This window comes from Rhizophagus irregularis, chromosome 7 (genome assembly GCF_026210795.1).
Source record: "Rhizophagus irregularis chromosome 7, complete sequence".
In the NCBI taxonomy this organism is placed as follows: Eukaryota; Fungi; Glomeromycota; class Glomeromycetes; order Glomerales; family Glomeraceae; genus Rhizophagus; species Rhizophagus irregularis.
Genome location: NC_089435.1, coordinates 2,032,804 through 2,047,711, shown reverse-complemented (window position 1 = coordinate 2,047,711; position 14,908 = coordinate 2,032,804). Strand labels below are relative to the sequence as shown.

Here is a 14,908-nt window from a genome sequence, read left to right as displayed (position 1 = left end):
TTCCTTGGGTTTTTTTTACATATATTATATAATTTTTATTATATATAATGAATTATTCCCTTCTCTAGTATTATGTAGTTTTCTTACAATTGTGCGATTTTTGCTTAAATTTAACCGTTAATTAACCCCGAAAAAAGTGCCGATTTTAAACGGATCAGCAATTAAGTTAAATCAAATAAAATAAGAATTTTATTAAATAAAATACATTGCTTGGTTTATTATTACATAAAATTATTCAAACACGAATTTTGGGTTATAAAACATAATATTTATTGGGTCAAAATTATTACATTGTGGAAATAATTTATAATATTAAGATTAATTAATGTGAAAATAACTTTGCAAGAACCATTCTCTTTTAACTTTTCCCAAAAGTTACTCATAACTAATTTAAGGGTACTTATTTTAGGGTTATTAATTTATAATGTTTCACTATCCTTTAATGATTATTAATGTTTATTACCATGCGCCCATGCGGGGTTTCATAACTAAATGATCTGCATCACGTGATCATTAAATATTCCAATATGCGTCACATATTACGAGGTGGGTTAATATTATCATTATCTAAATTACTAACCTATCTACTATTTTAATTTTGGTAAAATTATGACACTACACTATTAAAGACAAACATTTACCCGAAATTTTTTTTTTTTGTTCTTAAAAGAATGAAATTATATTGAATAATGAATTTATAAATTATAATAATAAATAGTATTAAATTCGTTATTCTATGTATATTTATGTTGAAGGCTTTCTTTGGAGGAACACAATACTTCAATCATTTATAGAGATCAAGTAATAAAGTTCTTACAAAAATTCGGATGTTCAGACTAATAAATAATATAGCATTTTAAAAGTCTGTTATTCAATACAAGTTTTTTTTTTTGCATTTAAATTAAAATTGTAATATAAGAAAAATATATGATTTATACAGCACATTATAACAACAATTATACTATCATTTTTTTCCATTTTTTCCACAAATTAACACAAACTACCTTTTATGTAAAAGAATAGGTACGAAATGATCAACAAACTGCAGCAGCAATTTATATAAGGTTGATCGCTTTACAAAATTGCCTCGTTTCATTCTTTCCTAATTTTAAAAATCATGAAAAATAATAAATTTTTACCAATATTATCAAAAAATTTACTTGAAATTTTAAATGATAATGAGTATTACGATGTTACTATTGAAGTTGGAAATGATCCTTATGTAAAGATCTTTCGTGCTCATATGGTTATATTACATTATCGTTCTACTTTTTTACAAAAAATTTTGACAACTAATAAGAGGAAAAATGATGGAACTTTGGTACATATAAAATTACCAAATATTTCACCTGATATTTTTGAAATAATCTTAAGGTCAGTAATAATAATTAAGAAAAAATGAATTAAATTAAAGTTATATATATTTAAATTTACGGTTTTATTTTTAGATATATTTATGGTGGAAGTATTTCTTTGGATGAACATGATATTAGGAATATAATTGACATTTTGGTTGCTGGTAACGAACTTGGTCTCCAAGAACTAATCGATTATTTACAATCCTTTTTGATTGAAACTAAAGCAAATTGGATGGAACAAAATTTTAATTTGATATATCAAAAAAGCTTTGAGAACGATTCTTTTTTGGAACTTCAAAAATATTGTACGGATATAATAACCAAAAAACCAAATAAGATATTCAAATCTCTGAATTCTTCTTCAATCTCAATTTCAGAAAAACTTTTGGTCTCGCTCATTCAAAGTGATATTCTTCAAATAGACGAAATTCAAGTATGGAATCATGTGCTTAAATGGGGACTTGCTCAAAATCCCGAACTTCCTTCTGATCCCGCAAATTTTTCAGAGGAAGATTTTGATACTTTAAGAAATAGCTTGCAAAATTGCATTCCACACATTAGATTCTATAATTTATCTTCTGATGAATTTTCAAACGAAGTATTACCTTATAATCAAATTTTACCTAAAGAATTATATGAAGATCTACTAGAATATTTTTTGTATTCTGATGACCAATTGGTTAAAAATTCAAAACCTCGTATGACTACTAAGGAAATTAACATTGATTCCAAAATCATTACAATTAAACATGCTGAATTAATCTCGAAATGGATCGATAAATTAGAAAATACAGATGAAATAGAGAATTTTTATAAATTCAAATTATTACTTCGTGGATCTCGAGATGGATTTACACCTAATAAATTTCATGAAATCTGTAACAATCAACCTAATACTATAACAGTCGTTAAAGTGAAAGATAGTAACGAAGTTCTTGGAGGATATAATCCTATTGGATGGGAATCTAATGAGTTTAATGAAATTTGTGATGAAGCTTTCAGTGCTACTAAAGATAGTTTTATATTCTCTTTTAATGATATTAATAATATTGAAAGATTTATTCTAAGTCATATAAAAAATAAAGAATATGCTATACTTAGCTTGTGTAATTTTGGTCCATCATTTGGTGGTGGTGACCTTGATTTGTATGAAGATCGTGGTCAATGTTTTAATTATGATTACGAAAAACCAATCAGAGAAATTACTAAGTTTTCTATGGAAGAATATGAAGTGTTTCAAATTATAAGATAGAATAATTAATTAATTTGTAATAATGTAGTCAGTTTACTATGTTTTCTATTTATTTTATTTTTTATTTCTTTTAAACAATATTATTAGTATGATAAATTGAAAGCTTGAAGAAATTTTTATAATACCATAACAAACATATTAACTTGATGTATGCAAAATAATTCAGAATCTTTTATTTTAAGCAATCATGCTTTAGTGGTTATAGAACCTCAGTTATATATTAACTTTTCATTTCCAATTGCCACTTGATAAACAATAAATTTTATAATAATTTTGTGTAAAATCAATTTTATTTAATAAATTACGAAATTTTGTAATATTAAAATAATGTTCTATGACTTATTTCATTGATCAATTACATATTAATTAAAAATTTGGAATAATGACTGGATATTTACATTTTATTATTATATTTTTTTAACAAATGTTCAACATCACTCGAATTGTTATTAATGGTATTTTAAGATAATGATATTTTATCCAATCGCTTTTATAGATTTTTTATATTTCCTAATAATTTACTGAATCAGCAACAGTAATTTTCTGATGGCAATATACCGTAGACAATTAGTATTAATTAGTGTTATTTATTTCATGGGGAGTTGGAAATAAAGAGGTAATCCCTAGGAGCGTGACTGTCACTCATTAAATTTAACACGTGATTAATTTTTATACTAAAATTAAAAATTTTAATAGAAAGATCCTGACCATTAAGGGAACGAATTTTTTCTTCTTGTGAAGAATTTACTTTCAAGGACATCGACTGAGCAGTGATAGTTTCTTTAGAGAATTACCTGTATTATGTGACAAAATGTTCGCCATTTCTGATGATGTATTTTTTGTTGTCATATTCGCAGTGGAAGAATGGATATAACCACAGGAATATTTCCAATGAGATTATATTGACATATTCGTATAATGGTTTGATTAAATATTCTAAATTTGGTAATACTAGGAAATTTGAGACTGAGTAACTTCTATATGTTTTTTGTAATGAGAGATTATTTTTATACTGAAGGATACTGTAAACCATATCTCACATGATATGTTTTTGATTGATTGATTAGTTTAAGGAGTCAATGATCCATATTTAATTAAAATTAATTGATCAATCAAATTAAGGAATATTAATTATATAGTATCTGTATTATAAATATGAATCATGGAAAGCTATTATAGAGAAGTATTATTTAAAAAAAGCGGATACTATCCAAAATCTATATTTATCTCATAATTGGAATTTTGATTTAAAATTTACTTCACATTTTGTAAACACGAACCTTACAGTTTATCATCTGGAAAAGTTTTTTTACCTTTAATATCTTTTATTATAGTAAAATAAAATGCTATCAATTTAACAATATTCAAAAGATTTCGTTAAAAATGGTTTTTTTTTTTTTAATATAATAATATTTTAAATTCATCAATATATTTTTAAATATATTTTAACTATATACTTTTAATTATACGCTTTTTTTATCGATACAATTTTTTGAGTTCTTTTTTATCTGTGATTATTGATAATCATGTGATATAACGTCAGATGCTCTAGCGGTTCTCATTTCTTAGTGAATATAATAATTTACTGTTCAATTTTATAAAATTAATGAATTATGAAAGATTTGTATATATTATATATGAAAGCATAGTGATTTAATAAAGTGCTAAATTTTTTTAATTCCTTCGACTAAATTTATATTTTATTTGTAATATTACTTGAAACATAATAAATAGAACGTAATGTTATAAATTGAAAATTTTGTAGAATCACTCAGAAGGAATTTCTGGATGTAATTCCTTATTTAAGTATATGTACATGCTCCCATACTTGAATTTCGTTCATTTGAAGATTATCATTTGAAATTGAAGAGAAATCATTGAATAACGACCTCTTTGAAAAGTTCCAAAAAGTATTGTTTTCAAAGCTCGTTTTATATATCAGACTAACAATTTGTATTATCCAATTCAACTTAGTTTCTAATCAAAGGATAAATTAATTAGTTTACTTTAAGCAAACCAAAGATTTTAAAGTATTATATTCCTTCAAAGAAATTCTTTCGCCATAAATAACCTAGTAAAAATAAAAGTATAAAATTTAAATATATTTTAAAACAAGTGCCACTTTATAATTTAATTTAATTATTTCCTTCTTTATATATTTGAATAAAAATTTGATAATTTAATTATGTACCATATCTTCTTTTTATTAGTTATTACAAAAAGAAGCATAATTTAAGATAACCAATATTGATGATGTCACGAAATATTTTGGCATAATTTTCAAATTTCGAGTAAAATTTGAAAAAAAATCTAGACGAGTTTGTTATGATAATATGTGATTTATGAATTTACAGAGTGGATAATTTATATAAAAATGGGTGATATTTGACTGAGAAAGAAAATTTTGGGATTTAATTTTATATTAGATATATTTAGTCATGTTAAACCAAGCATATTATTGCATTTATTTATATTACTAATAAAGTATTATTTTGTTAAGGCTAAGGGGCAACGTGATTAATCGATCAACGGATCGCAACACTACTTGGTTGTAAATTTAATTATTCATCTAGTCTTTGATTAAATTGCAGTATTAATTAAGATTCTTTTCTATTAATTTGCCGTGTAAAATTATAAAGAGCAAAGTTGATAAATTAACTTCAAAATTTTATAAATTTTCATTATGGTAATTTTTTGATATTTCTACCGACATTTCTACAACAAATTAGAAGTAGTAATCGTAACGTTTTCGGCGATAACTGGATCTTTGTATTTATTAATTATTTCAGGAGTTTTGAGTATCCACTTTATAGAAGTGGTTACACTTGTATAATGCTCTCGTTACCGAATTGAAAAGGTCTATATTATGAGTTTTTAATAAAATCGTGGAAAACTTTTAATATCGAGTGGTAAAGGAGGTAATTCCAATTTATATTTCTTTTATTTTCTTCATATAATTTTTGAGGACTTTTTTCTTTCACTTTTCTTCCAAAGAAATAGGCGATGAGTAAATTTGTAAGGTAAATGTTGGATAACTTTAACGGACTTGGAGTGTGGGTTCTCAGTACCGGACATCCGGATGTGCCAAGGCATCATCTGATTTTCAAAGGTACATAAGGTGATCTTACAATGTCAGTGTATTCCTTGTAATAAATTCTACGAGACACAAGATTGATTTAAAGATTTAATAAAATGAACCAGTTTTAAGTTTATATAATTTGAGCGTTTTACAATAACAGAATATTTTCTTTTATCATCATATTTAACTTGTTTCTTTACTTGATCATAATAAATTTTTACATCTCGTCAAATATGAGGTGCCATATAGATAGTGCTCCTACCGGGTCGGATTCGGTCAGGTTTGGAGAATATATCCAACTCGACCCGGCAAAAATAGAAATGATCCGATTTTAACCCGACCCGAGTATATTTAATTCGAATAACCCGGGTTAGACCTGAAATTTTAGTAATTTTCATTGGATATTATACTGTATGCTTAGTAATATATCAAAAATGTTTTTTCAAATATAATTTTTTCAATAACGCAAAGTAATTGATCTACAAGATGATTATATACAGTAGGTCACACAACTTTTTATTATTAAAACTAAAGCTAAGCACGAATTTAAAGATACAGTATCTTCGATTCCTATTTTATATTTGAACTATAAAATCAAAATTGTATCACTGGCTTTAACAGAAATTTGACTATATTTTAGTCTGCCAGGACTTTGAACACATTCATGCTCTAATTGTATCTTCGGTTCCACTGGAAAATACTCTTTCTACTGGAACACTGGTTGCTTTATTAATCATCAAAATCAATTTATTAGTTAATGTAATGTTAATAATTAATAATAATGATTCATACACATACCTGTAATTGCAAGGTGTCTCTAGCAATTTTCACTAAGTGAGGATATACTACCTCATTCATCTAACAAAATTATATAAACGTAATCAATATTAACGCGTAATCAATATGTGATCAGTGATTTTAATGATCATCCGGGTCTAATTCGGGTTAAAACCCGAGTCAAGGAAATGAATAACCCGACCCGATGGGTCAGGTCATGCGGGTTACAGGTTATTAAAATTGTTAGTACCGACCCGATTTAAAATTCACTCGGTTGAATTATCCGGATTAGACCTGAATTTTGCGGAGCACTACATATGGATGTGTTCTTTACATCTCCAGACGGGTATTGGTCATAATGTAACTGGTAGGTAAGGCAACGTTTAGTAACCTCAGTTGGATTGTGCTATTGGTGCTTGAGATTCTATCTATTTTTAAGTACATTAAGTTTATACTTCAAGAGGGTACGTAATCGATAAAAGTTATAGGAACCAGTGTTTCTGGAAATTGATAATTGCATAGGTAAAAAATATCGAAATAAGGAAATTGATGTTAGAGGTTTTGAAGTAGAATCGTATATTTTAGGGTAAGCATGTGGAAAGTACGCATTATTGGTGTAAATATTCTTTCTAAATGTAATGTGAAATCCTTTTATCGCATGTGATGTAAGATTGCGATGAGAAAGTCCAATGAAAAGTTTTGCAAGGTATTGTAAGGAGAAAACGACTACTTGACAGACAGAACTTAAATGAAAATGTGAACGGGCAAAAAATGATAAAATATTTTAGTAAAGTATATGAAAGTATGGTGAAGTGTGTTAAATATTATTAAAACTCTTTTGAATGTATTTGGATGTTTCTTGCTTAGAAAAAGCGTAACTCTTGTCTGTGTATTAGCCTATATATATATGGTTGGTTTTTATAGAGTATCCGTATATTGATTTTTTTTTTTTGGATATTCTAGGTTTAAAATGCGGGCTTGACACTAAAAGAGCTTCAATAAAAGGAGACTTGTTTGAAGCTGGTAGAATGTTTAATTGATTAAATAAAATTAGATTCAACAAGTGAAATTATTAAATAAATTTTATTGGACGGATAATCACTGCGCCATTAAGGGTAGAGAATTCTCCTTAATTTAAGGAAATGTCCAAACAATGATTCTTATTGCCAATTTTCTGTACATACTAACTTCTCACAAAAGGATGAAATTCATATGGTCAAATGCCATAGTTCCGAACTTTAATTTTTCTGTTTTATTAAAAAATTTTTTGAGAAAACTTCGTATGAAATTTTAAAGTCCTCGCGAATGTCTATGTGCTTTTGGCGAATGTGGAATAAACAATATTATTGGTTACCGTATTTTTGGTTAATTTTTGCGTTAAATAACATGTTTATGAGTGTATTTATTAATTTATAATTATAAAATTCTAAATTATATTTATTTTTTTTAGACACTTTATAGCATAAATTTGACACTTCTAAAGACTTTATAAGTTTTATTGGTAGATGGTAAAGGATTTAAAATTTAAAATTTCATTAAATGTTCATATTTTTTTGTATAGTTATGGAAGATATTAACCGTATATTTATTTTTTCTTTTTTTTTATAAATACTTTAGAAAATAATATGTACTATTACTTATTTTGAATATAATAATTAAAGTATATTATTTTGAATATTAAAATAAGATAATATTATTTACTTCTTTAGTGTTTTTTTTCCTTATTTCGTGCGTCTGTTCGTCACGTTTAAAGTGCCATACGATGACGATATTTATTGGCCAATCAAATAGTGCAACCACATTTGGGTGAAATATTTTGCCGATTTTATGTTTTGTCTTCCTAGGATAATCCGATTATCCGTTACCTAACTGACACGGCATACTCGATTACTCGAACACAATTTTTTTGAAAGGGATAATTAGAATTACTCGGCAAAACGTGCCCTCGTGACTGCGACACTATCGTGCCTTACGTACGCAGCCAATTTCACCAATCATATTGCTTATTGCAAATACAACAGTTACTCGGTACTTTACACCTTTTTTTTCGAAATGTCACAAACTTCTAACACCGAATTTATTATTCACATGTATGTTATGTGAATGGCGATCTTAATGTATTTCTATTATAGACATAAATAATTTAAATAATTTTAGGTATTTTCTATTTAATTATCCAGAAAAATAAAATTCTTTATCACTTCGAATCGAATTATGACCGGATAGCGGGATAATTTTTTTCCGATAGCATGTTTTAACTAAAATTAGAAATTTCATTTGATTATTTTTTCGGGCTATAATTTTTTCCGATGCATTGATCTGCATTGTGATTGTTTTATCAAATTATAATGTTGGACAAGAAATAATTACCAACGGAAAATTTTTTTGAAAATTTAATTTTATAAAAATTATGAATTACAGATTTACAGTGATGGTGTATGAAAGTCATATGAGCCGGTCTAAATTTAGATAGAATTTGTTTGTTCTGAACTTCGAGTTATTAATAATTTTATATTGATTTATTGTGACTTTTTTAACATTTATTTATTTAAGAACTTTATTTTTTTTTAAAAAAATAATATTTGTGTATTTGTGAGTGTACCGTGATTTTTAATTTATAATAATCATTTATTATTATATGTAACGTCACATACGGTAACCAGAAAATCCAAAGTGAAATAATTCAACTAAATTAGTATAATGATTTTATATTAATTGTTATTATTTGTGACAATCAATTTATACTCATTTATCTACAAATTTATTTGAGAAAATGCTAATAAAATTGCTTCTTATAATCAATATTAAAACCTTTAAAAAGATCAAGCTTGTTTATTTCTTTTATATTAAACATTTTTTTTTTAAAGTGATTGGGCATGACCCAATGCAGATCAGTGCACCGGAAAAACATGTCCCGAAAAAAATAGTTTTTTTTTTATTGTAATTTCTGCTTTTGGTTAAAAAACTTCCTTTTTAGTAACTCATTCATGCCTTTAAAGAATAAATTCGTCAAAAAAGAAAAAAATTGTTTTTTTCAGTATATAAATTCTTAAAATAACTAAATGGCAACTAAATTGAATAATTTAAATATCTTAGACAAAGAAACTGATACAGTAAACAATGAAAATTGTTTTTATTGCAATAAACCTTTTATCGAAGAATTATGGTGCAAAGAATGTATTAGTTCTTTTTCTTTGGAAAAATTAGTAGAAAATGGTGATAAAGTAGCAATATTTAATTTAGCCAATAAATATGGAGAAGAAGCCGAAAAGAACTTAAAAAAAGCTTTTTATTTGTATCAACATGCAGCAGAAATAAATCATATTGAAGCAATGTCTAATTTAGCCAAAAGTTATTACAATGGAGAAGGAACGGAAAAAAATTTAGAAAAAGCCTTTCACTGGTATCAAAAAGCAGCAGAAAATGGTGATGAAAAAGCAATGAATAAATTAGCTATATGTTATTATAATGGAGAAGGAACAAAAAAGAATTTGAAGAAATCCTTTAATTGGTATCAAAAAGCAGCAGAAAATGGTGTTAAAGAAGCAATGTTTAATTTAGCTATATGTTATGAAAATGGAGAGGGAACAGAAAAGAACTTAGAAAAAGCCTTTTATTGGTATCAAAAATCATCAGAACATGGTGTTAAAGAAGCAATATTTAATTTAGCTATATGTTACAAAAATGGAAAGGGAACAGAAAAGGATTTAGAAAAAGCCTTTTATTGGTATCAAATAGCAGCAGAAAATGGTAATAAGGATGCTATGAATAATTTAGCCATATGTTATGAAGATGGAGAAGGAATAGAAAAGAATTTAGATAAAGCTTTTTATTGGTATAAAAAGGCAGTAGAGAATGGTAATAAAGAAGCAATGTTTAATTTAGCTAATAGTTATTATAATGGAGAAGGAACAGAAAAGAACTTAGAAAAAGCCTTTCATTTGTATCAAAAAGCAGCAGAAAATGATAATAAAGATGCAATGTTTAATTTAACTAATAGTTATTATAATGGAGAAGGAATAGAAAAGAATTTAGAAAAGGCCTTTTATTGGTATCAAAAGGCAGCAGAAAATGGTAATATAGATTCAATGAATAATTTAGCCATATGTTATAAAAATGGAAAAGAAACAGAAAAGAATTTAGAAAAAGCATTTCATTGGTATCAAAAAGCAGCAGAAAATGGTGATTATGATGCAATGCTTAATTTAGCTATATGTTATAAAAATGGAGAAGGAACAGAAAAGAATTTAGAAAAAGCCTTTCATTGGTATCAAAAAGCAGAAGAAAATGGTATTGAAGAAGCAATGTATAATTTAGCCAATATGAATGGAGAGGGAACAGAAAAAAATTTAGAAAAAGATTTTCATTTGTATCAAAAAACATCAGAAAATGATGATAAAGAAGCAATGCTTTATTTAGCCATTAAGTATTATAATGGAGAAGAAACAGAACAGAATTTAGAAAAAGCCTTTTACTGGTTTCAAAAAGCAGCAGAAAATGATAATATAGATGCAATGAATAATTTAGCTAATAGTTATTATAATGGAGAGGGAACAGAAAAGAATTTAGAAAAGGCCTTTCATTGGTATCAAAAAGCAGCAGAAAATGGTGATAATGATGCAATGCTTAATTTAGCTATATGTTATAAAAATGGAGAAGGAACAGAAAAGAATTTAGAAAAAGCCTTTTATTGGTGTCAAAAAGCAGAAGAAAATGGTATTGAAGAAGCAATAAATAATCTAGCCAATATGAATGGAGAGGGAACAGAAAAGAATTTAGAAAATGACTTTCATTTGTATCAAAAAGCATTAGAAAATGACGATAAAGAAGCAATGCTTTATTTAGCCATTAAGTATTATAATGGAGAAGGAACAGAACAGAATTTAGAAAAAGCCTTTTACTGGTTTCAAAAAGCAGCAGAAAATGATAATATAGATGCAATGAATAATTTAGCCCTATTTTATGAAAATGGAGAAGGAACAGAAAAGAATTTAGAAAAAGCCTTTTATTGGTATCAAAAAGCAGCAGAAAATGGCAATAATTATGCAATGTTTAATTTAGCTATATGTTATGAAAATGGAGAAGGAACAGAAAAGAATTTAAAAGAAGCCTTTTATTGGTATCAAAAATCAGCAGAAAATGTTGTTGAAGTAGCAATGTTTAATTTAGCTGTGTGTTACAAAAATGGAGAGGGAACAGAAAAGAATTTAGAAAAAGCCTTTCATTGGTATCAAAAAGCAGCAGAAAATGGTAATAAGGATGCTATGAATAATTTAGCCATATTTTATAAAGATGGAGAAGGAACAGAAAAGAATTTAGAAAAAGCCTTTCATTGGTATCAAAAAGCAGCAGAAAATGGTAATAAGGATGCTATGAATAATTTAGCCATATTTTATAAAGATGGAGAAGGAACAGAAAAGAATTTAGAGAAAACTTTTTATTGGTATAAAAAGGCGGCAGAAAATGATAATAAAGATGCAATGTTTAATTTAGCTAATAGTTATTATAATGGAGAAGGAACAGAAATGAACTTAGAAAATGCATTTCATTGGTATCAAAAAGCAACAGAAAATGATAATAAAGAAGCAATGTTTAATTTAGCTAATAGTTATTATAATGGAGAAGGAACAGAAAAGAACTTAGAAAAAGCATTTCATTGGTATCAAAAAGCAGCAGAAAATGGTGTTAAAGAAGCAATGCTTTACTTGGCAATTAAGTATTATAATGGAGAAGGAACAGAAAAGAATTTTAAAAAAGCCTTTTATTGGTATCAAAAAGCATCAGAAAATGGTAATAATTATGCCATGAATAATTTAGCTATATGTTATGAAAATGGAGAAGGAACAGAAAAGAATTTAGAAAAAGCCTTTTATTGGTATCAAAAATCAGCAGAAAATAATGTTAAAGAAGCAATGTTTAATTTAGCCTTATGTTATGAAAATGGAGAAGGAACAGAAAAGAATTTTAAAAAAGCCTTTTATTGGTATCAAAAAGCAGCAGAAAATGGTAACAAAGATGCACTGCTTAATTTAGTTAATAGTTATTATAATGGAGAAGGAACAGAAAAGAATTTAGAAAAAGCCTTTCTTTTGTATCAAAAAGCAGCAGAAAATGGTAATAAAGATGCAATGGACAATTTAGTCATTAAGTATTATAATGGAGAAGGAACTGAAAATAATTTATCAATAAACAGCAAAAAGTAATAAAGTGGGTTCTAAAATGAAGTTGAATTGCATATAAATATTTTAAGCATTTGTGTTTCTTATTAATAAATTCATTTTTATTTATTCATTATATAGATGCTTGTATTCATTAAAATATTTATGAAATTTTAGAAGATATATTATCGAATATTAATTATTATAATAAAAGAGAATTTAGTAATATCACATACATAATATTAACCCCTGTAACTAACTGATCTATTCTAAATGTAAGACTAATACTAATCTAAGCTAAATCGAATATAAATAATTGATGTACCATTTGCAGTGTTTCCAGATATCTTTAATTTTGATCTTTCCATTGTGCCATCTTATTTGAAAATACCTAAAATACCTTCTACTTTTCTTGTTCAGGCCAATTGTTAAGAGGATTTCCCATTTTTTGTCCAAGAACTATATTTCCATATAATTCTTTAAATGAATATCTATTCTCACTTTTTGGTATTTTTGTTGCTTTTAATACTAATTTGTTCAACTTTCCTATACCTTTATTACAGATACTACATTTTCATATCATGCCAGTATATCATAAAACATAATGTTATTTGATACTGTTGCAAATTCTCCAGAATATTAGAATTTCTACTGGTTTTTTCATTTTTTTCTACATGAATTATTATTATTTTTTCCTCTATTAGTTCCTTTTGATTTGTGCTTTTCTGATCTAATAATTTTTCCTTTCTTGTCCTAGTTTTTGTTTTACTGTATTCAATTCTTTATTGAGAGAATCTAATTCTTTTTTCTGAATTTTTATTCATTCTTCAATGTCTGGTGTAATTGGTATCATTGCTGCTGATTTTGTACTATCTTATATTCCATAATTTTTGTTGTGCCTCTTGCAGTAGGTTTTTGTATCTCTTCACAAGTCCATAGAGTCAGTTTTACTGTTTCATTATTTAAGGCTGTAAAAGCACTTATATCTTGAAAAAACTCTGGATTTGTTTTGACTGTAGAGTATATACTATCTAGTTTTGCTTCAATTACTGCTCTTCCTATTTCTTTGAAACTAGTGATTGGAATTTCATGGGCCCTTTGAAAAAGTTTGTACTGAACTCTCTTACCTATCAAGATAAGACTCCAAGTTTTTTTCGTGTAATTAAAATATCCATTTTTTCGATGAAACAAATATTTCTTTTTTTGGAATTTGTGTAACATCATGTGACATCACATGAAAATGGATAATGGGATAGGATTTGCTGATTTGGAATTTAGGATGAGATATTCAATATTGGGATTTGGATATAAATATTCATAAACTATTACATTAACCTGAATTATTAAAAATCTAGCTGATACTTTGTATTCAAAAAAAGTATTACATTTCATTGACATCCATATTATACACAGTTTCTGGAAATCACAAGATTTAAAACCTGTGGTACAAAAATTAAAGACTATATCTTAACACATTATTATTCATTATATGGAACTACTAACCAATATCCATTCAAAAATAATAAATTAAAAAGACTGGTGCATGGGTTTATCTTTGTAAACAAAGTTGATCCATTTTTTATATTCCATCTTTTTCCTGTAAAAGCATCATATTTCCAGAATTAATAACCTTATATCACAGAATTTATCAAATTATTTACATTTTCCGTAAATAGATCTATGAAAGGCTCATTTTTACAGAATTTTTACAGAAATAACAGATAAAATTTTTTATAGGTATTGGTTTGCACTTTGCACCTTTCTAGAAAATTAGAGGTTGGAACGATTGGTTAAAATAATTTAAATCTAATTAATTAGAGGATATAATCATACAAATTGTGGCTTGAATTAATAATATGTGCAACCTTTTATAGATAATAAAAAATCTTAGCCGGAACTGTCATCATAATGGTAAGGTTATAAATAAATGAAGCATTATTATATTACACTTTCATTCTACCTTAATGAATCAAAAAATCATATTTAAACTATTGTATATAAAACTGAATAAAAAATTTTTGATGATTGATAATACAGAAAGCTATTTCAAGAAAGAATTTAATTAAACATATTATTAAAGCTCCTAACAGTTCGGGCTAAACTGGGGAACTGATCCGAAACTGGCTCAAAATTTGGTTCAGTTCGGTTCAGGTATTAGAACCAAAAAACTGACAGTTCGATTCAGTTTAATCCAATTTTTTATAAAAATGCAAAAAATCAAATAGCTGCCCATCTAGTGATCATACAAAGTCGAGCCATATATCATTGGATTTGTCTCAACGAG

General features: G+C 26.4%; 2 protein-coding genes across 2 annotated transcripts; both read left to right on the top strand.

Moving 5' to 3' along the window:
* Positions 1 to 1,090: 1,090 nt before the first annotated feature.
* On the top strand, positions 1,091 to 2,933 carry OCT59_027244 (uncharacterized protein). The gene is made up of 2 exons (XM_066136831.1): positions 1,091 to 1,374; positions 1,449 to 2,933. The coding sequence occupies exons 1-2, from the start codon at positions 1,118 to 1,120 to the stop codon at positions 2,608 to 2,610; spliced, it is 1,419 nt and encodes a 472-aa protein (XP_065993280.1). The 5' UTR covers positions 1,091 to 1,117; the 3' UTR covers positions 2,611 to 2,933.
* A 6,595-nt stretch (positions 2,934 to 9,528) lies between these two features.
* Positions 9,529 to 12,669, top strand: OCT59_027243 (uncharacterized protein; the record flags this gene model as incomplete). The annotated part of the gene is made up of 1 exon (XM_066136830.1): positions 9,529 to 12,669. One exon carries the CDS (start codon positions 9,529 to 9,531, stop codon positions 12,667 to 12,669), a length of 3,141 nt encoding a protein of 1,046 aa, XP_065993279.1.
* Between the last annotated feature and the right edge of the window lie 2,239 nt (positions 12,670 to 14,908).

Excerpts from the sequence above, each read along its gene's own strand:
- OCT59_027244 (XM_066136831.1), top strand. The coding sequence starts at position 1,118 with ATGAAAAATAATAAATTTTTACCAATATTATCAAAAAATTTACTTGAA. Across the intron at positions 1,375-1,448 it reads ATTTTTGAAATAATCTTAAG|ATATATTTATGGTGGAAGTA; the intron begins GTCAGTAATAAT and ends TTTTATTTTTAG.